General features: G+C 32.4%; 1 protein-coding gene across 1 annotated transcript in view; it reads left to right on the top strand.

The window, feature by feature from the left end:
- The window catches only part of LOC143913126 (sodium- and chloride-dependent glycine transporter 1-like), a 73,796-nt gene extending 52,824 nt beyond the window's left edge, over positions 1–20,972 (top strand). Inside the window, exons 6-12 of the mRNA XM_077432730.1 lie at positions 8,515–8,694; positions 11,106–11,295; positions 11,735–11,934; positions 18,334–18,465; positions 20,160–20,294; positions 20,371–20,526; positions 20,596–20,972. Coding sequence (XP_077288856.1) covers positions 8,515–8,694; positions 11,106–11,295; positions 11,735–11,934; positions 18,334–18,465; positions 20,160–20,294; positions 20,371–20,526; positions 20,596–20,736 — 1,134 coding nt within the window. The 3' untranslated portion in view covers positions 20,737–20,972. The remainder of the gene's footprint in view (positions 1–8,514; positions 8,695–11,105; positions 11,296–11,734; positions 11,935–18,333; positions 18,466–20,159; positions 20,295–20,370; positions 20,527–20,595) is intronic.
- The last annotated feature ends 3,256 nt before the right edge of the window (positions 20,973–24,228 follow it).

The raw sequence follows: 24,228 nt of genomic DNA, 5'->3' as shown, positions 1-24,228 counted from the left end.
TTCGTCCATCCTCCTAGCTACGTGACCCGCCCATTGCCATTTCAATCTCTTCACTCTATCCACTATGTCCACTACCCTTGTCATATTTCTCACCCACGTGTTCCGCTTCCTGTCTTTCCTCGTTATGCCAAGCATACAGCGTTCCATACTTCTTTGAGTGCATTGGATTTTATTTTGCATCTTGGCGTTCAGTGTCCAAGTTTCACATCCATACGTCATCACTGGCAAAACGCATTGATCAAAGATCCTTTTCTTCAGGCAGAGTGGCATTTTTGATTTAAAAACAGCATTCATCCGTCCAAATGCACTCCACCCTAATTTCATACGTCTCTTTATCTCTTCATTTTTACTACCAGACATGTCAATTATTTGACCTAAATATAAATAATTATTTACTACTTCTACTGGTTTATCATCTAAGGGGATGCTATCAGGCATGCAATAACTATTGAACATTAGTTTAGTCTTATCTACGTTAATTTTTAATCCTACTTTTCTACTTTCCCTGTCCAGCTGTGTTAGTCTGATAAGTAGGTCAGCTGAATCACGAGCTACTAAAACTATATCGTCTGCGAACCGAAGGTGACTCAAAAAGCGACCATTGATGCTTACTCCGGCTGTATCCCAATCCAATTTCCTGAAAACTCCCTCAAGCACCGCATTGAATAACTTGGGCGAGATTGTATCTCCTTGTCTTACTCCTTTTCCTATGCTAAATCTATCTGTACCTGAAAAAATTTTAACCGAAGCTGTGGCATTCTTATATATTGCAGCTAACAGTCCCACATAGGGTTCCGGCACTCCCTGTGTTTTTAGAGCGTTAAGTACTGCATTATGACTAACTGTATCGAAGGCTTTCTCATAATCGACGAAACCTAGGCACAATGGCCGTTGATATTCGTTGGCGCGCTCGATTAGTTCGCCAACTACTTGGAGGTGGTCCATTGTGCTGAAATTTGCCCTAAACCCTGCCTGCTCTATAGGTTGGTTCTCGTCGAGGATATTCTTCAGCCTTTCTGTAATAACCTTCGTGAAGAGCTTGTAGACCGCTGAAAGTAGACTAATGGGTCGGTAGTTCTTGATATCGCTTTTGTCGCCTTTTTTGTGTATTAAAATGATAGTTGCGTTATTCCATCCTTCTGGTATAGCTTGGTTCTGGATGCATTTGCTGAAAAGCCTAGCTAAGATATTAATTAGGGGGGGGCCGCCACACTTTAGTAAGTCAATGGGAATATTATCTTCCCCTGGGGATTTACCGTTCTTTGCAGTTTTTAGCGCGGCCTCTACTTCGCTAGGCAATACTGCAGGAACCCTTTGGCCGTGTGTCGATTCCAGAGCGGGGAATTGGCCGTTGTCGTTCTCGTATAGTTTTGCATAGAACGTGTAAACTCTGTCTATGATTTCTTCTCTATTCCTAATTATTACTCCGCTCTCTGATCTGATTGCGATCATTTGGTTTTTGCCTAAGAAAAGATCCTGTTTGCACTTTTTCAGGCTACGGTTATTCTTAATGGTATTTTCTATTAGCTTGCTGTTAAAATCCCTGACATCCCTGACTATTCTCTTTTTAATTTCCTTATTTACTAGATTGTATTCTTGCTTATTATTATCCCTATCTAAATTCCTTTTATGCTTAATTAGGTTTTTTGTTTCCGCTGAAATTTTGCTTAATTTAATCTGTTTCCTGAATCCACCTAAATTCTTACCTGTTGAGGTTAGAACCGAACTAATTACAGTGTTCAATTCCTCGATGTCTGCTTCTGGGTTTAATTTCCCGTATCGATTTCCAAGTTCGAGTTCGAATTCCTTTTTCCTAGACCTTAGTTGAGCGAAATCTGGAGAGTTACTGCATCCTTTTATTAATTTCCTACGTTCGCAATTTATATTAATGGCCATCTTGGCACGGACTAATCTGTGATCGCTACCTATATCTACTTTACTTAAAACACTAACGTCTTTAACGGAGTGCAGGGCATTTGTTAGGATGAAATCGATCTCGTTTCTGTCTCCTTTAGGACTCTCCCAAGTCCACTTATTGTTGGTGTTTTTCCTGAAAAATGAATTAGTGATAAAGAGCCTGTTGTGTTCTGCGAATTCTATGAGGCGATCGCCTCTGTCGTTTCTTTGGCCGGTACCAAAATTGCCTACTGCTCTTTCAGTATTTGCCTTTTGTCCTATTTTTGCGTTAAAGTCGCCCATGATTATTTTAAAGTGGTGACGGCTATTATCGTATGCGTCCTGTATTTTTTCGTAGAAGTCTTCTATTTCCTCGTCTGGGTGGCTAGATGTGGGGGCGTACACTTGGAAGATTTGACAAGTGTACCTGCTCGAGATTCTTAATACTATATAGCATATACGTTCCGATATGTCGCTTATTTCTATAATATTTCTTTCTATTCTCTTATTGATAAGAAACCCTACTCCTCCTATTCTACCATTTGGTAGCCCTCTCCAGTAGAGACAGTTACCACTTTTTAGGATTATTTGGTTTTGCTGTTTTCGTCTTACTTCACTAAGTCCTATTATATCCCATTTGATATTTTCTAATTCATTCTCTAATGCAAGCACACTTCCTTCACTCGATAACGTTCTTACATTGTACGTGGCTAAATACAGGTTTCTATTAGCTAAGCTATCATCCATCGTCACTCTTACCTTGTTGGAGGTTTGGATATTATTTTTCTCGCATTTATCCAAGATGTGTTGAGAAAAAGGCGGTACTTGAGAGAGATTTCCATTCAAGGAGTGAGTTCTTACCGCCATAGACTCTTCTCTGTGGTCAGCTTTGACAGATAGTCATCCTAGGTATCACTTGGATCACTTATGAGTTATTACATGCCATTTAACAGGGTTACTTTGTAAGTGAAAGTAGTTAGTTATGATAATAATAGATTAGCAATTGTTATACTACTTTTTTACAGATCTTTATCGTGAGACGCCTCTTTGGAGACAACGGATTTATATATGTGAGTGCGGTTTGCAATTTAATATTTTAATAATAAATTTAGTAAAGAATATAAAATTACACGAATTACTTTAATATAAATTAAATATGAAAAAGAACTATTAGACAGTTGGGAAACACCGTTTCTGTTTGCTATTATTCTATTAAGTAAAGTTCGTTAAAAATTTTTGTCTGAAAGCAATTATGTGGAAGATTTATTGCTTCTGTGGGACCGAATTTTGACTGGCGAGCAGGGACCCTTATTTTTTTGTATTCAGGTAGGGAGATGTATCTCGTTCGTATACGCTTTATATGTATGTAGGTCTAAATTGAGCTTATGGTCACGAACATCACGCCAAATCCAATTCTTCATTTCGCCTTTTTTTTAAACATTAATTGAAATATTCCTTCTCGCCATATAAAAATACGTAATTTTAATAATTTCATTTAGCGAGGTTTTGAACCATTTTTTTATATATTTTTTTTAATTAAATTTAAATTTAAATTTAAATTATTTATATTTTGACGGTATTCGAGAAAAAAATTGATATCATTCACCGCGGGCGCCGGGAATCGAACCTCAGACCCTCCGATCCAAACGCGATGTTCTCACGAGCCCGCGTCGCACGCCATATCCTCGCCCAGAATACGTGTTGTAAATACACATTATATATGTATATGCACGTAATTTGTTATGTGTAATAATAATATTCAACGTTACGAGGTCAATGAACGTTTGTGTATAATCGGAAAATATTACATTTTGTAAACTTTTATTAACGTTTTGTTAACGTTAACTTTAAGAATTGAAAATTATTACAAATAAAGAATTGAAAACTATCTATGAGAGTCTACGAAAATGACGGTTCCGGTTCCGGATTTTTTTTTTAGTTTTATACGAGTATATATTTTATACCCATGCGATGATATTTCATCGGGCTATTCACTATATTATATAATTTCGAAAGAGACTTTGAATATATGTAGGTATATATGCATATATGTAACCTTGGTTGGTTGGTTCGTAGACAACATATTCGATTTTTTTTTCTCGATTCATAGGCGCCGATTCGATTTTTTTCGATTCAAAGGATTCCAAGTCCCAAGGGGCGTTGGGGGCGAAGGCGCCGGGGGGGCCGCCAGATTCTGGTTTACATATAATTTCGAAAGAGACTTGGTATATATGTTTGTTTGTTCGTGACAGTAAATTTAATAAAAAAAAACTAATGAGTATTCAAATAAATTTATATAAAATAAATCTATTCAAATAACTTTAATAAAATGTTTACTATTAGATTAGTCATGTTTAAGCGGTTTATATTAAAAATACCGAGCGAAGCCAGGTAACACCACTAGTAATCAATAAACAGACTTTATTTTATTTAAATTAATACATTCCACAGTATCTTCACAGGTTACCCCAATATGACACGGTTGCAAATACACATTTTAAATAATCCTATTAAATATTTATAACTACATTTTATATTTTTAACAAACATTCAGATGCTTCCCAAAATATTTAAAGAAAAAATATTAAGAAGAAAATAAAAAAAAAACTATAAATATTAAAATTTTTTAAAAATATGGATATTTATATACATATGTATATAGATATAAATGAATGTCTGTTTGTCTGCTGTCTCGTATAATCTCCAAAACCACTTTACCGATTACGAAGAAACTTTCAGGATTTGTTGTATGCATGTCCGGGAAGCTCACTGTAAAAAAAAATCGCCCAAAAACGGGAACGGAAACAGGAAAAACGGGAATGAGTGGCATTGCAACGCAATAATTTCATATGTTTTCGCGTCGCGACCTGCGTTGTTAGGGTAAAATAAACAAACAATTGAATAATTTCAAATGTGTTCCTTTGCCTGCATTTTTCCGACAAACGAGAACGAGAACGGGAACGGGAATGCAACCGGAACGGGAATTGCATACGTTATTGTGGCATTGCAACGCATGCCGGGGTTCAGCTAGTGTTTGAAATAAATTTTATTTGCTGCGTAGTTTTATATAAATTAAATAAGGTTTTCATCAAAAATGCGTCATATACCCTTTTTTCCAAGCTCAAGGACATCAAGTCGGTTGTTTTTGAATAAAATAAAATTTATGTTGATTCAAGTGAAATGTAATACTAAAAAAATTGGCACATTTTTAAAAACCTTGGAAACTTGGTCAATGATCGATTCTCATTCCAAAGCAATCACAATTTTGACGTCGAATTTTTGCACGATTACAAAACTTAATCTATTGTTACTACTTACATACATATATAAAGTAAAAAGATTATAATGACTATGACTTATTACAATCGAATAAATATCGGATCAAGGCTGAAAGTGACAATTAGTGTCAATTAAATATTTTCCAATATCGTTGAAAATACTTCAGCTGACACGCCTTATCTTTATGTATCATACACGCTGTGAAATAAAATAAAAGTATAAGTATGGATTCAGCCTTCGTATAAAATATTCACATGTCAAAATTACTAGACTAATTATTATTGATTGCATAAGTTTTACATATCTCACGTGCACGTGAGTGATCGTCATGACTTATCTATGTAAACAAACTGATGCGATGTCTCACAGATAAAAATATTGATAAAATTTCGTACGAACGTCATTGGATTTAATCTGTAGATAAGTGGATAATGAGTCTTGATCGATTTCAAAACGCTTGATAGGTCAATGACAATGTTCTCGTGAGACTTTTGACCCGTAATTGGTATTTTAAATGTTTTTTAATGGGGGATACCTGTATTCAAAAATATATTCCATGCGATTATATATCATTGAACTTTTACATATAAAACGGCGAAAAAGGTAAATTATTTATTTAGATATACATATACATATATACTAGTCGGTTGCGTGGTTTTAATTTAATATTATCATTGATCGGATTTGCAGTTGGGTTGCAATTGGGTTGGAAAACACTGTTATGTAGTAAATATGTACATATAAAGGAATGAATTTTTTACGGGTTTTCACGTCATTTAGAAGCCAGCAATGATTTAATGATGAGTAATGGTGTCATGAAATTTCCGCATGATACATGCAATCTCTATCATAATCGTCGTTTATTATACATATATAAAATTCAACAAATAAATTCAGAAAATATCATGTAATCATCGGTTTGTGTAACAAAATCGTTAACAAGATTTCAATTAATATAATATAATATGTATGTATATTTAGGATAACTGCTGACTGGATTTCAAATTGAATCTCCTATGAATAAGTTGGTGTATTGTTCAATTAATATAAATCAATTTGGAAGGTCTAAATTTTAATTATAACCTCTTTGAGGTCAATTTATACATTATCAAGTCGAGTTCAACATTAATGTGGGTTTCATTCATACAAAGTTGGTCGTTCAACCGTTAATATTCAAAAACCCAAGAAAAAGTAAATTCACTTTTTATTTCTGAACATTTTACGAGAATTGATCTTAGCTGAATTTAGCTCGAACTTTCTATAAATTGCGAATTTGGGTCATTGAATGTATATTATAAAGATAAAACTAGACCATGAAGTTAACTATATATAATGTGAGCAATTCTTGCATGTTTGTATTTTATTTATCATGTTAAAATTGAGAACACTTTGCGGACTCAAAAAAAAAAAAAAACGGTTTCAATTTATAGGACAAATCATTTAAGGTTTGTAAACTTATTAAATTATAAAAGATCAAACCATTTTTTCTGCTATGAAAATCTACAATTTCCAACTAAGGATCACCAAATTTGTAATTTTTTTGATTTTTAAATGTTTTTTATTATTACGAAATTATGTTCACAATACATCTTATATATATTTTAATAGCTACTGATCTACTGATCATTTTCTATTTTATAGTTTTAATTTAATTTTGTTACTAATCATATTAGTATATTATACTAATGTTAATGTACAGCATAATAGGAAAAAGATCTCATAAGCCTATTACCAAATTTGTTATACTATCACATGATACCATAACTTTTGAGCAGTATTTATATTTATTTATTTTTATTTATATTATACCAGGAAGGTCTGACAGGTAAACTCCAATGCGCCTTCCTGGCCAATCACATACACATGTAAATCGAAACAATACCTGACATCTATGATCAGACATTACAAACATCGTATAAATACGTTCAATAACATTTTCCATGTAACAATACGAATTTTTACATTCAATAAACAACCACAGAAACATCTACGGTGAGAAATCAGGCGAAATCTGAGATATAACAATAACTCAAGGTTTGCAACGGAAAATTGGGAATGAAAACCCAATTTTACATGAACCATTTCAATGAAAATCAGAAACATTGGCAAATTGTGATAAGAAACGATCGACGTCGACAAACCAAGGTCTGGCCAATAACGACTCTAGTGGGACCGAGTATGCTGCTGGATAATGCACGAAATAATTCAACACTCACCACTAAACCATGCTGCTGGTTAATATAAAATACGATTCTAAGTTACCATTTGTACCGACGACAGTTTGCTGTTTTGGCAAGTTTTATTCGTGAGTCGTTGATTTTTCACAGTCAACTTCCTGCGTTCTTCGTAAATTATGTGCGTGGTAGACATCATCATTTGATGGTTGTACCTGCTGCTCGCACATTTCTTTTTCGAATGGCTCCTATTCCAAGAGCTATTCGACATCTCAATGAAATCGTTGCTGCCGTCCCTGAATATGATATTTTCCACCTTGGGGAGCGTAGATTATCGGATGTTATTTTAACATATTTATCTGGTAACCTGCGCTCATCATTACTTTCTTAATTTGAATGTGATGTATGGGTGGAATCTTAATCTACTCTCTTCCATTTGGGCCTCGCTGTGATTTTTATTTTTTATTCATATTTTGCTTTATTTTATTTTACTTTTTCTTTCTCCTTTGTACATTTTTATATACTAGTTTAATTTTGTTCAGTGTTCAAAGAATGGGATTTATGGATTTAATTTTGATTTTTACACTTTTGTTATTTTTTTTCTCTCTCTGAATGATGTATTATTTTCCTTTTGTTACTTTTTTTTATTATTTTATTTTACCATGTTTTCTGCTTTTGATTTTTTCCTTTATCTATAATTTACTTGTTTTTATATCATGTTTTGATATCTTTATCAAATGTAGGCCATTGTGGCGCATTAGGTTCTTCCTGTAATGCCACAATGGTCCAAAACTATTAATAAATAAATAATAATAAATAATAATAATATTTTACACTCAGTAGTGTTACTTCGAGAAGAAAAATTAAGTTGAATATAGAATGTTTTATAAGCGCAAAGAATCTCAAGTTATTTTTTCAATTTAATAATCAAAAACAGCAAAATGGGGGCGCCTCGCAGCACCCCTTGTCTATGGCGCCCCAGGGACGTGCTTAGTCTGCTGTACCTTTGAGCTGGCCCTGATTGTAGTTTAAGGTTTTTTGCGAGTTTCATCATACTAAGAACTATTCCAGTATGAAAAAATTGATCCATTTATGTACATACGTATATCATACATCGCCTTTGATTTCGTTCTCCTGTTCTAAATATGATTTTTTTTGCATACAGGGTGTCCAGAGCGCCGGCAAGGTAGTTTACTTCACAGCTCTGTTTCCTTACGTGATGCTGACTGCGCTTCTGGTGAGAGGAGTGACTTTGCCTGGAGCAGAAGAGGGCATCCTCTTTTACATAACACCCCAATGGGAGCTTCTAGGAAACGCCAACGTTTGGGGTGACGCTGCCTCGCAGGTTACAAATGAAATTTTAACACATTTACATAAATTTGCTTTGTGCGAACGAGACCCCACCCCATCCCACCCACCCGCAGACGTATCCGCGTAAAGAAGAAGCGACCCCAAATGAACATCTGAAATGTGTCATTACGATTACCGCGTCACACGCCATAACAACTGGATGGGTGGGTGGGGTGGGGAGGGAGGGAGTGTGGGGTGGAAAATTTTGATGGTGTTTAGACACTTCTGGCGCGAAAACGGGCTTGTGTATGTATTTTGAAATTCAAGAAATCATTTATTTTCCCCTCTCGTGAGGAGCGTATTGTCGTTGTGTAAAGGTGCGAATTATTGTATAAATTTGCGTCTGAATTCAACCGCGTTCGGTGGAAATATGTCAGATTAGGGGTGGGCGACCTATTTTGTTCGGGGACGTGTTTTGTCTTTGGCTTCCGCTATAATTCAAATCAAATGGCATGTAATTTTTTAATATGTGATTTTTTTTAATATTGTATGAAAATGAAAAGGAAAATAAATAGCAATCTAAATAAATCAATTGTTAATTGTATCTACATATATACAATAAACCAAGGCGAAAAACGTGAATTTTAGATTTCCATCCATTGACCTTGTGGAAAAATAGCGTTATATCAAGGAAATATTGAATAAAAAAATAAAATATCGATCATAAACAATGCCTACAATCAATCGATTTATCTCGACGAATATTTCGAAAAAGTCTTTTTTTTTATAGAATATTTCCGATTTTTTTACTAATTGAAAAAATATGCACGCTCAATATTTACCTATTTCTATTAAAGTGGGTCGATTATGATAAATTTTAACGAGAATTCAAAGTCGCCGTATTACCAGAATCTCCCATACAAAGTGCGCCACGCTTACAACGCTCATTTGTATGGCTCGTCTTTTTAGAAAATCGCTTCATGTTTGAAAATATAGTTATTGAAAATATAACTTTAAATTTAATACAAAAAATGCCGAAAAAATATACGAAATCTATGAAATATAAGAAGACAAAAATGACCTATTTTGACGTAAAACATGACATTTACATAGTAAGTATATATTATGTCTACATATATATTACTTTCAAATTTCAAAGACTTGAAAATGTACGTAGTAATAAAGATTTTAAGAGAATTAAATAATTGGTTAAACATTTAACAGATCGCTGTAATTCAATATGTGAGCCGTTATAATTGAAAGTAGCCTAGGTCCACTTTTCTTCATTTTGAGAAATATCTTACAAAATATTAAATATAACGTTTTGCGTTTGATAATATTTAAAAAAAATGGTGGTATGTAATACGTTTATTCTACTATTCAGAGATTCTGGACATATTGTATTAAAATAGTGATAAAAATTTGTGAATGAAGTCAAACAGGAATAGTGTTATCGAGACTGAAAATTGGCCACTTTAAAATATAACAGTTCATATGTATAAACTTTCAGTAAAATTAGATTCAGTTTCAGTTGAACGTACGAATAATGAAGTGATATTTTTAAATTTATTTGTCTATGTTACGTTGAAAAAATACAATTTTCATTTTATAGTCCCCTTATAAATTCAAATATCTGTCAAAACAACGATTAAAATGAATGCGTGCGATTTTAAAATAATCTATGTTTGTTTATTCTATACGAGTTTTAATCCTTTATTACAATTTGAACGTGATATATATGTATATAAAAACTAAATATATGGAGATGATTCAATCCAGCCGTATATATTATTGCTCGAATTAATCTCACGAAAACGGCGCTCAAATCCTTGTTATTTCTGTAGCAACCGTAAATAAATTGATTTATCACAAGAAAACATAGTAAACTATTAGACTGAAACGCGTATGGTTCATCCACGAGCTTAAAACCACCGGCAAATGTTTTAAATTAATTTTAATCCAAACGTCTCGATCAGAAGCGAGCTTTCGGTCGAAATTACGTTTCGAGCTTCATTTTCGTACAACTACGTATATTTTTGATTAAAAGAAAAGAAAATAAATCGACTCGTAAGTGAGTGCGAACATCCAGCTTTGAAATATAGCTAAACGCTCGCTTTAACATCGCCAAACCGACAACAAAGTTTAATTAACCATAGAAAAAAATGTCGCTTTACATAATGCGAACTGTGTAGTGACGTTTTTCCCCACATACATACATACATACAGACAGGTCCGAGAATAAAGCGAGATTATTTCTGTTTAGAAGTTGTAACTTTCGCGTTGGATCCACCCACATCAAAACCGCTCGCATATTAATAGACATTAACCAAATTTAATAACGTTGACGTGACAAACATAAATTTCCTAGCTCGTTTAACCGAGCGACATTATTTCGACATTGTTTACAAGTCGAAAAAAATTTTTTTCCCGCACTCTCACTCCACATAATTAATTATTGTTTTGCAGATTTTCTACTCGTTCGGAGTTGGATGCGGTTCACTCATAACGCTGGCTTCGTACAATAAATTCAATAATAATTGCCACTTCGACGCCTGCATAGTTTCGTTTGCCAATTTCTTCACTTCGATATTCGCCGGCTTCGCCATCTTCTCTGTGCTCGGATTCCAAGCTCAATCCATGGGAGTTTCCGTCAGCGGTTCGTATTTTTTTGTAATTTTGAATATTTCAGATGGTCCACAGATGTGCTTAACCCTCCCTCACCGAAGTGGGGTATGCAAGTGCCCCAATTTTTACGTTTTTCGTAATAACTATGTGGTTTTCTAAGCTATAAACCATATATTTCTTGTATTTCTAGAATGAACTACAATAAATTTATTTTCATAGATTTTGTCATTTTAAGTCATGTTTTTGACTGTTCCCTTGCATATTCTTGTTGATCGATGAATCAATGAGAGATGGTACCCAAGATAATGTAGATAACAATTATATAGTTTAAATGGCGTTGAACCGATTGTATATGGAATGGTTAAAGTTTGCTCCATATACATACATATATAGGGATAATCTTCACTATACATATACAAATTTATGTTCGTATGATGGTGATACATTAATGTGTATTTTATCGTTTTCAGAGGTTGCACAAGATGGTCCAGGTTTGGCATTCGTCGCATATCCAGAAGCCATTCTTCAGATGCCTGTACCACAGCTTTGGGCTATACTATTCTTCTTCATGTTGTTTATCCTCGGTTTAGGAAGTCAATTTGCCGGAATTGAAGCGGTCAACACTGCCATCATCGATCACTATCCTAAGCTTCGCGCTCAAAAATGGAAGGTGATTATAACTTTTTTATATTTATTGCGAAATTTGATTAATTGTCTTTTAATTCGAACCGATAAGACATCACACGGACAAAAATGCATTGTTATCGTATCGTACATACTCGTTCTAGATTCGATCGCACCGGAAAATATGTACAAGATTAGTGTTTATTGATTGCAAATGGTAGATAAACACATTGTCAACATTTTCGATCTCGTATTTTAACAATGATATCAATTTTTTATGCGAAAAACTTAAACGGTTAGATAATTCGAAATTTAACTCCACATTGTTTCGAATACTGAGAAAATAAATTATCATTTAATTTATCGATCGATTACATTGATGTTGATGTTTTTGATTATTATATGAATGAAAATATGTATGTGAATTATGAACTTTTCGCTGATTTTTATACCATTTTATTATATTGTTATGCTAACTTATGTAAACAAGTAAACTTAAACGCATCAGGCTTAGGCTTATTGTAATTCCTTCAATTGAAAATGTATTCGATTTTGATAATAATTAACAATGTGCATTGATTGTTAATCTTTATCAACACAATGCAGTTTTATCTATTAATTTAATTAATTCACATGTAAGTTTCTTTGGGATTCATTATTTGCTTTCATTTCTTATTGATATGCTGTCATTCGTTTGTAAAATTATATTTGAAATATTAATAAAAAAGTCAATATTAACTGAAAGGATATAAGAGATTTTATGTGAACTTATGTGAACGAGTAAACATACACGCATCAGGATTAGGCTAATTGTAATTCCTTCAATTGAAAATGCATTCGAATTTGATATTAATTAACAATGTGCATTGATTGTTAATCTTTATCAACACAATGCAGTTTTATCTAATATAATTAACTCATATTAATAGCAGGGCTTTATTTATTAATTTAATTAATTCACATGTAAGCATCTTCGGGATTCATTATTTGCTTTCATTTCTTATTGATAGGTTGTCATTCGTTTGCAAAATTATATTTTAAATATAAATAAAAAAATCAATATCAACTGAAAGGATATAAGACATTTTATGTGAACTTATGTGAACGAGTAAACATAAACGCATCAGGATTAGGCTTATTGTAATTCTTCAATTGAAAATGCATTCAATTTTGATATTAATTAACAATGTTTATTGATTGTTAATCTTTATCAACCCAATGCAGTTTTATCTAATATAAATAACTCATACTAATAGCAGGGCTTCATTTATTAATTTAATTAATTCACATGTAAGCTTCTTTGGGATTCATTATTTGCTTTCATTTCTTATTGATATGCTGTCATTCGTTTGTAAAATTATATTTGAAATATTAATAAAAAAGTCGATATTAACTGAAAGGATATAAGAGATTTTATCTGAACTTATGTGAACGAGTAAACATAAACGCATCAGGATTAGGCTTATTGTAATTCTTCAATTGAAAATGCATTCAATTTTGATATTAATTAACAATGTTTATTGATTGTTAATCTTTATCAACCCAATGCAGTTTTATCTAATATAAATAACTCATACTAATAGCAGGGCTTCATTTATTAATTTAATTAATTCACATGTAAGCTTCTTTGGGATTCATTATTTGCTTTCATTTCTTATTGATATGCTGTCATTCGTTTGTAAAATTATATTTGAAATATTAATAAAAAAGTCGATATTAACTGAAAGGATATAAGAGATTTTATCTGAACTTATGTGAACGAGTAAACATACACGCATCAGGATTAGGCTTATTGTAATTCTTCAATTGAAAATGCATTCGAATTTGATATTAATTAACAATGTGCACTGATTGTTAATCTTTATCAACACAATGCAGTTTTATCTAATATAATTAACTCATACTAATAGCAGGGCTTCATTTATTAATTTAATTAATTCACATGTAAGCTTCTTTGGGATTCATTATTTGCTTTCATTTCTTATTGATAGGCTGTCATTCGTTTGCAAAATTATAATTGAAATATTAATAAAAAAAATCAATATTAACTGAAAGGATATAAGAGATTTTATGTGAACTTATGTGAACGAGTAAACATACATGCATCAGGATTAGGCTTATTGTAATTCCTTCAATAGAAAATGTATTCGATTTTGATATTAATTAACAATGTGCATTGATTGTTAATCTTTATCAACACAATGCAGTTTTATCTAATATAATTAACTCATACTAATAGCAGGGCTTCATTTATTAATTTAATTAATTCACATGTAAGCTTCTTTGGGATTCATTACTTGCTTTAATTTCTTATTGATATGCTGTCATTCGTTTGTAAAATTATATTTGAAATATTAATAAAAAAAAGTCAATATTAACTGAAAGGATATAAGCGACTTTGTAAGTGAATATTTCAAGCTTATAGACATTATATGTCTGTACGACTTTCCCTTTCAACTATCGAAGAAGACAATTTATGATACATTAAGCTGATAATGTATATAAATTTTGAATGAATGGATGAGATAAGTTTAGCCAGATTGCAAGTTGCCTCACGAAGAAGGATTAGTAAAAGTCTTTTAAAGCGTTTTCTGAAAGAGTTGGTGCAGATAGTGGTGAAAATTCGCACAGTGAACATTTGTAGGTGTTGGTCGGTTGCATTAAAGTGCTCTTTCTTTCGTCGAACAAACTTCTCGATGGGGTTCCGTCGCTTTTCCCCCCATTGTCTGCTTTTTCCCATCGTGACCTCCCATTTCCCCACGTTGTTGTGCTCTCGCTGCACACTTCGACCAAGAAAAGCAATATGTTTGGACGAGACAATATTCGGAGCTGGGACGGCCTGTCATTCAATTGCCTCCTCTATATTCTCGCTAGTCTGCTCTTGACAGCACATGTCCAATATTGAAGTTCAACTTGCGGCAGTGAGAAATTTTTTCCACAGAGTTCTCGAAAAAAATTTTTTTTTCGGAAATTCTCCCTCTCCCATACTCTATCTCTCGGTCTTGAATACGACGACAACTTTTGACGCTGAAATTGCCGAAAGTAATATAAAAGTTTTTTTCTGGGTGCTCGCTGTAATTGGATAAGCGCCGATGGTGACGGCACCGGAAAATCCGCGAGTGCTGTCGCAAAAATTTTATGCAACACTTTTCCGAACGACCTTTGACGATTTTCGCGGTAAACCGCTTATAAAGCCTATCGCAGTTTCAATTGCGCGTATCTGGAATTACTTTTTCGAATATATTTTTCGTTTTAATTCTGTTTTGTTTCCGCAACTGCGTTTGATGTCGGCAAATTTTTCACACAAAAAAAACAGTTGTCCTTGTATTTACACAAATAAAACTTCTGACATTTAACCATTTGAGATGTTGGATATAAAACCGAACTTTTAAATTCTTAAATGTCAACTTTTTTTGAATAATGAATTAGAATTGAAACAACATACAGATACGAGTATATGTAAGTCGTTAGAATTTTTGATTTTCATTTTTTTATTATTACTAAATTATGTTCACAATACATCTTCTATCTATTTTAATAGCAACTGATATACTGATCATATTTTAAAATTTTGATTTAATTTTGTTAGTGATCATAGTATTATATTATTCTAATGCTAATTTACAGAATAATAGGAAAAAGAGCTCAAAAACCTATTTAAAATTATGAAAAATATATATGATATGAAAAAAAATCCAATTTTCTTCCTTTCGAGTAATATATCAACATTAAATATAATGTTTTGCGTTTAACAATATTTAAAAATACTAATGGCCTAAATACGTCTATTTTGATTTTCCAAGATTCTAAACATATGTCCAGAATGTTGATCAAAATATATCAAAATCTCAAAAATAAACTTTCAATTCTACAGAAACATATATAACATGAGCCGTTATATTTGAAAGTGGCAAAAGTCCACTTTTATTCATTTCGATAAATACTTTGCAGAACAAATATAAATACTAAATAACGTAATAAAAAAAACGTAAATACTAAATATAGTGTTTACGTTTAATAATATTAAAAAATACTGGTGGCTTGTATTACATTTATTCTGATTTTCTGGAATTCTGGACATATCGAATTAAAATAAGTGATATAGTGTTTTGAAACTGAAAATTGGACTACCGCTACTTTCAAATAGAACCGCTTATATATACATACATTGTATGTATAATGCTTTTGACGCCAACAATGCATAATTACCAATTGACGATCAAAATGGATTTTTTGGTTTGTATTATAAAAGTGTGTAAAATACATTCATCGAATTTAGGTCGAAGCCACTACGTAATTATCTATAGAATTTGATTTTTATGGGAAACGTTATCGTCACTGATAATCCCATTGCTTTATTTAGAAGGGGAACATAAACCAATATTACTAGATATTGCCTTATTTGGATTAATTTGTATATACATACATAAACATGTAGAAAATGCTCATCCATTGTATTGAGTTAATATAGAGGTCATTTAATTTATAACATAATTACTTTAAGAATGTAATTTTTTAACCACATCATAAACACAACAATCAAATAAGCTTAGGGCTCACATTATTTTTCTACAAATACATTATACTTATTGACAATCATCGATTGTAATAATTGAATATCTGACCATTTTGTATTGTCTTCATCTACTGTCTTTCATTGATTAAAATTTCTTTCTAATCTTCTTAAGTGCATTCATGTACTTTCTTTTCCATTTTTCTATCCATTAATATGTATGTATAGCTATGTATATGTACATATGTATATGTATAATGGCACAAATACACCAAATCTCAACTATGGGAATCACCGTTATCGATCTCTGTCAAACTATTGTCAATAAAAGGATAAAATATCTCCGAAAACACTCCAAGGGGTGAGTTTTGGGAAGATTGCGACGGCATAAACTAAGCAATGCCAGCGGTTTTTTGGCAGTATGGACACTTGGCCGACGGACGTTAGGCCGACGGACGTTTGGCCGAACGGGCATTTGACCGATTGTGTATTAAAATTACGAAAAACTAACTGAAAACCGAAACTTCATTCATAATTCATATCGATCTTATTACAATTTGATATCAAATTGTAAACAGTTTAAAATTTCGTTTGGACAAATGTCCGCCAAGTGTCCGATCGGACAAACGCCCATCCATTTTTACATATTACATACCTTCTTTTAGCTTCACTTACGATTAAAATTCAGGAAAAAATTTGCCTCTTATCCGACCGTTTTCATACTTTGCAATATTGCTCATTTTGGTCATCAATATAAGTAAATGTATCCTCCGCCATTACGATGGAGAAAAAATATCGTTTTAGACACGTTTGAAATTTGAATTTCTGAAAAGTGCCTGACGTTTATCCAGTTTTTAGTTTTAAACATAGATGACGGTAGTAAAATATAATTATTGGTATTTTTATTCAAAATAATAATTTTATATACAAATTATTAACCATTTTTTTTTTACCATTGTTAACCATTTTTGCATGTGCAAAATTATCTGCAAAAAAGTACGTCCCGCATATAATTTTGTGTATCTACATCTTAAGTTTCTTACAAAAATACTTATGTATGTACATATGTAAGAAATATATAGAAATAACATAGAATTCAATAGTGATAAGTTTTTGAATAGATTTGGTTGAAATTCTCATATTCTATCACATATTGGCAATAAAATGTACAATAATCATAAATTTTAGCTTTTATTTGTTATCATTATGTATCAACCCATTTCGAAAACTACCCATTGAAATATCAATTATCATTTCCTATATTCATGCCTCTGATTCATTGTAATCTTTAAATCATCCCTGAGTAATTAATGCTTCAAAGTCTAAAGGACAACGATGGTAAATATGTATGTACATATATTCGTAGCAACTCGATACTTTGTTAGAAAGTTATACGCGTATATAAAACAGACATAATTCTTAATGGCAAAATGGCTTATGAAATTTTATCTCCGACCGTATCGGTTTTCAAAAGCAATCAAAGTCAACCGGACGCTTTTCCACACAGACGGAAAAGCGGGTTGGGGTTGGATTTTCCAGAGAGTCGATACGACGACGCTTCCCAAAGTGCGGCGCGCGTCGATAAGCCGCCTAATATTTATGGCACGGCGCTTAATTGGCCTTTGGCACGCGAACCGGCGAAAATTTGTAAGTTTTATCGTGCAAAAAAAAAAAAAAATAACAACAACAAAACAATACACGCATAGATGTTACCCCGGCCGTTGAAAAGCCGTATAATTTTTTGCACGCATTTAATAAAGTCGGTATCGTGTCCGGGATTCCATCGCCATACATCACAGATAACGTCGGTTATTAAGCCGAAGGTTTAGGCGGCGAAAAATGGTCTGGGGGTTTTTTTGGCTTAGCCTTTTTCACGAATTTACATAATAATTGATCTTGTTACGACACGGAACTGTTTGTATTGCTTTTCAGGTAACTGCTGGAACGTGTTTCACCTGTTTCTTGTTGGGTTTGCCGATGTGCACCAGCGGTGGAGTTTACTTATTTACATTGCTCGATTGGAACACGGCGTCTTGGGCTATTCTTCTTATTGGCGTTGGAGAGGTATTGTATTGGTCTATTAATAGAAAATGTATCATCTGTTTTTGGTTATTGTCTGTCTCGTTTTGATATATTCAGTGTTTTCTCGCACGGTTCATTACTTACATACGTGTAAAATACATTGCACGGGCTAACTTTTCAATAGGTATTCAAAAAATCAACATTGATTCTAACATAAATGTTGATTCATTCAAGAATTACATAGACTGAAATAAGCCAAGACTTTTGACATGTAAACGTTATATAAAATCAGAATTTTCACATTATAATTTCGGCTTCCAAATTTACAGTCATTTTGAAGGAAATTTCACGTTTTAATTTGTAAGCGCTCAATAAATAAGACGTATATATAAATCTGTTTGAATTTAGTAATGATTTAATATACAGTTTGAATTGCTTACTATAATGAAAGCTAAATATATAAATAAAAAATAAGTTAATAATCATATTCATTTATGTGTCTTTTTCGAGTTTAAAGGATTTTTGTAATTCTTCTTTTCCAATATCCTCTCTATATTTTTGTTTTTTTTTTAGATATTACGTTACCGTTCCAAATATTCTTATTTATTCTATCTTTTGGTATTTCTTCTAATTTCGTATTTTTTACATGCTTTTTACATATATACAAATATACCAGGTAAACAGGTAAACCCCAAATGCGCCTTCCTGGTCCACATAATTATTACATAGATACATGTAAATCTAAATATCTGACATCTATGGTCAGTATACATATATTACAAACATCGTATTAATACGATAAATAACGATGAATAACTTTCATGTAACAATACCAATTTTATATTCGATAAAAAACCACAGAGACATCTATGGTGAGCAATATGGCGAAACCTAAGATATAACAATAAGTAAAGGTTCGCAACAGAAAATTGGGAAGGAAACGCCAATTTTACAGGAATCGTTTCAATGAAAATCAGAAAAATTGGCAAATTCTGATAAGAAACGATCGACCTAGACAAATCAAGGTCTGGCCAACAGCGAGACTTGGCGGTGAATCGAACTCGTAACATCAAGTACGAAATCATTCAACATTCACCACTAGACCACGCTGCTGCTTAATCTTTTTCTTTTATTTTATAATTGTTATGAATTTTTCTGTTTTTATTTTTATTATATATGTAAGTGAAACTCCGTGGTTCTATCAAATATTGCTCCCCCATTAATTTTAAATAAATAAATCTACGTTAAATTGAAATTTACGTGCATATATTAAAGTGAGTATTTATCAAATATACATATGTATATAATTCATTATCATTTGTGAGACAATACGAACATACTAGCAAAATATGAAATAGCGTATCATATATTATTTTTTTATTGCCTCAACGCGTATAAAATTAATGAAAAATGTCATTGTCACATTGTTTGCATCTTAAATTGGAAAAATCCAATTATATTACATACTATCTTTGAAGCATTTTAATGACGAAATGCAACTTCGCAGCTCAAAGAAGGAGCGTTCGATTATAATCAAACCTTAATTTGAATAAGAGGAATCCAATGTATTCCATGTTAAAAGGCAAGCATTGTTTTACACCAATGAAATTCCCAGACGAAATCTTTTGCTCTTCTTCAAACTCCATTCGAAACGAACGATATTGACACGAGAAGCAGTTTACTCTAAGTCAAAAACGATTCTTGAGAATGTTTACAATTTTGATTGTATTTTATAGTGTGCAAGTGTAGCGTGGTGCTACGGTGCCAGCAAAGCTTTGGACGATTTGAATTACATGGGAATGAAACTTGGATGCTTCTTAAGAGGATATTGGTGGCTCGTCTGGACCATATTAACACCTGTGGCTTGTGTGGTGAGTTGACTGGTACTTTTGATTCAACTAGAATACTATTCATGTTTAAAATAACGACACACTTTGATGGTTTTAGGCCGTATTCATATTTTCAATGATCCAAAAAGAAAGGGCTTCATATGAAGATTACATATTTCCTGCTTGGGCTGATGCTATCGGTTGGATGATTGGTTTATCGACTATAGTTCCAATGCCCTTAGGTTTATTGTGGATTGTGTTCAAAAAGAAAGTCGTAAGCATCCTTTTTATTTTAATATGATTATTAAATTTTTCGATTATTTAAATTTATTTATTCTTGTAGCGAGGAAAAGCTTTGATAACTCCAACCGAAGAATGGGCCCCAGTCGTTCCCAGACCGAAAGAAGACGAAGTTGGAAGCGTGAAAGATTTGTTTGCAAGAGATGGCGAACTTGGTAAAACAAATGAAGGATTCATGCCATAGTCTAATATTTTATGTTTGTAATATTATAAAAAGATCTTTAAACTTAAAAAAAACAAAAACAAGACGTTGTCAAATAGCAGATCCATTTACGCAAGTCAAAATGTCTTGAAAAATAACAATTAAGGGGTTTGTGAATGAATGTGCTGAAATTTTATTTAATCTGTTGTATATAAATATATTGATAGAAGATGTAATTCGTTGATAAGTTTAAATATTAAATTATTTTATATTTGTTTAAATTTGTGTATTATTTTATTCAATTTAACTAGTTTTGAATATGTGACATCGTTATAAAACTTTAGATATATGTACATAAGGAACAGTTTCGAAGACTCTAAATTGATTTTCAGAAAAATTTGTAGTAAGTTAGATTAACATAATACAGTTAGTTTTTCTAAATTGAAACCTGTAAATTTTCCCAATAGATTAAATATTCATATTTATTAAAGATTTATTTTATATTGCACACATTAGATTGAAAGAGTGAAAATTTGCAAATGTATCTTCGGCAAGCCGAGAAAAATAGAGGAAATTTATGCGAACTTCCTCCTAGATTTTCCGACGATTTGCTACATAATGTACATATAATTCATAGTTGGCGTGATCTGAACCACCCCAGCCTCCTACCTACACCTTTCACCCCATAGTAACATTAGTAAGTAAACATGTTTGTCATGACTCCAAACAAACGTATGTTGCTAATATCGCTACTACTAAGGAAGTACCCAGATACTACTATGTAGGATACCGCTACTGGAAATAACTTGTTATTTTCGAGCTAACTAAGACGCTTGCCCGATTCGCTAATTGCTTATATAACGTCACATTGTTTTAATGTAAACATACAGCCACCCTTCCACGAAACCACCCTGACAACCCCTGAAATTTGGAAGGGTGTGTGTGTGTTCGTTGTGAGGCCGAATTAATATCGGGCGACAAGAGGGACGCCCCTGAACAACGTCTCCGATCCGCTCCAAACATCCGTGCTTTCCATCTCGCCTCAGACAATGTCATTTAATTTGGTACACATTCGATAAATAAACGGAATGTAAATAAAATATTATCCCTGTAACTCTAAACAATATGTCAAAGTGGGGTCTGATTGAAAGTCGCAATAGTTTCTCGGGAAAGTGCTACATATGTTTGTAACACGTGCCATTTTATAGTATTGAAAACTTAATTGTGGGGCATTGCTCAGACCATTTTAAATGGAAGAATATTAATAAATGCATATTTTTTTAGATATTTTTACAGGAGGCTGTCCTCTTCAAAAATCTGTACAGTATATGCTAGCGTACTAGATATTGTAAATCAAATTCAGTGGCTCTACATATATTAAAGATTGTGGATTTGCATAGAGAACAAACAAACAAAATTTATGTAGGAGCCATATATATATATATATATATATATATATATATATATATATATATATATATATATATATATATATATATATATATATATATATATATATATATATATATATATATATATATATATACATATACATATATGTATGTACTAACATTTAAAAAGAAAAATTGAAACTAGAATAGTCAATAACAATCAAGAAGATGGAATAGAGACATGTGAGGATATCAAAGATATACGAAATTCTGATCAAATAATGCTATATAATAATGTAATGTATTCAAAATATGTACATACATAGTATATGTATATAATATTCAAGGGAGTTAATAGTGAGTATAAACTTTCTCGAGACAAAGCATTTATTTATAATAATAAACGTTGGCTCAAGAGAAAATGATAAAAGCAAAATTTGAATTTACATTTCATTGAAATTTGAGTTTTTATAGTAAAAATGAAATGAATTGAATTTGTACACAAAGCGAGAAAAAAAAATCAAAACATAAAAACTAATCTTTATAAATATAGTGAATATATAAAATTGGTCCAATAAATACATACATATGTATGGGAAAAAATTGGTAAAAATATATATTTTTGACTTATGATAGTTGATTATGAATATTTTAAAGCATTGAAAATTGAAATTAATTCGGAAAATATCTAACTATTGATTTCAATACCCATTTTTTGCAAAGCAATACTAAAAGACTGCAAAAGCCAAAAAGCTGTAAAAATTGTACAATTTATTTAAAGACTCATATCTCATAAACGAAAGCAAACCAACAAATCAGTCATATTCGAATTGAACAGGTCAAGTTTAGTAAAGATTGATTAATCTCCGCTCCGGTAACTTAAAAATACGATTTTTTTGTTGCTTGTAAAATGCTTAGATTTTGACACTTTTTGAACCATTTCATATCTATTAATAATTTATCCCAGATAAAGGATTTTATAGTAATCAGAACGATAGTATGAGTTTACGTACATGAAAAAATTGAATTCAAAATCGTATTTATGAGAGTTAGATTTTTTATATGTTGACACCTAACAATATAATGCATTTAAATAAGATCACATACATTAAGTATAAGCGAAGTAATTGAGATTGCTTGAAAAAAGCAACTGGACACATTCCACGTATGTATACTAAGCACACGAGACCAAAGTAAATAAATGATGAATTATTCCAATACTGATGTTATTGTTTATATCATTTTATTATTACGACAATCGAAGCAAAATACAAGTTCGTTATAGAGCAAAATCGCCATTTTGCTTTTTAGTATTATATTCCGAGCTGGGGTCGCTTGTATTGACACAGCGCGTGTCCATTGATGTGACAAAATCGTGGAAGAAAAGGTGAGTGGATATGTTGCTTACATCATCAGCGAGCTGGAACAAGATAAGACCATTTCTGGTGTATACACACACACACACACACACAGATAAGTACATGTAGGCCTATAACAGTATATACATAGGTATACTGCCGAGAAAACTTAAATACCTACGTAGTGGTGGGAAAATTTCCAAGCAAGTAGGCTCATTCAGGCGCACAATGGCGCCGATACCATTAAGAAGTTTCTTATGATTGATCGCGAATCGAAATACACGCACAAATTCGCGGTTAGACAATTAGAATGCTAACCCACCCACCCACCCTTTCTCCAAATCCAAATCTATAGTTGGGACGCACTTCGAGGTTTGTTTATAGAAATGAAATCGAGACACGCGAATAGACTGAGCATTGATTATATCTGAATTTTCGGTGGAAAACTTGTCTCTGATGTGTGTGAATATATGTACATATGTACGTATGCATCAGTCATCATCATCATTTACAGCCATTCGCCATCCACTGCTGGATGAAGGCCTCTCCAACACGCTTCCACTCGTCTCTGTTTTGCGCAACACTCATCCATCTCACTCCGCACATTTTCCTAATTTCGTTCACCCATCTTCCTTGCGGTCTTCCTTTTACTCTTTTGCCTTCTCTCGGGTACCATTCCAGCACTTCTTTTGTCCACCTTTCGTCCATCCTCCTAGCTACGTGACCCGCCCATTGCCATTTCAATCTCTTCACTCTATCCACTATGTCCACTACCCTTGTCATAT

Source organism: Arctopsyche grandis, chromosome 6 (assembly GCF_051622035.1).
Source record: "Arctopsyche grandis isolate Sample6627 chromosome 6, ASM5162203v2, whole genome shotgun sequence".
In the NCBI taxonomy this organism is placed as follows: Eukaryota; Metazoa; Arthropoda; class Insecta; order Trichoptera; family Hydropsychidae; genus Arctopsyche; species Arctopsyche grandis.
This window is presented reverse-complemented; position numbering and strand designations above follow the sequence as displayed.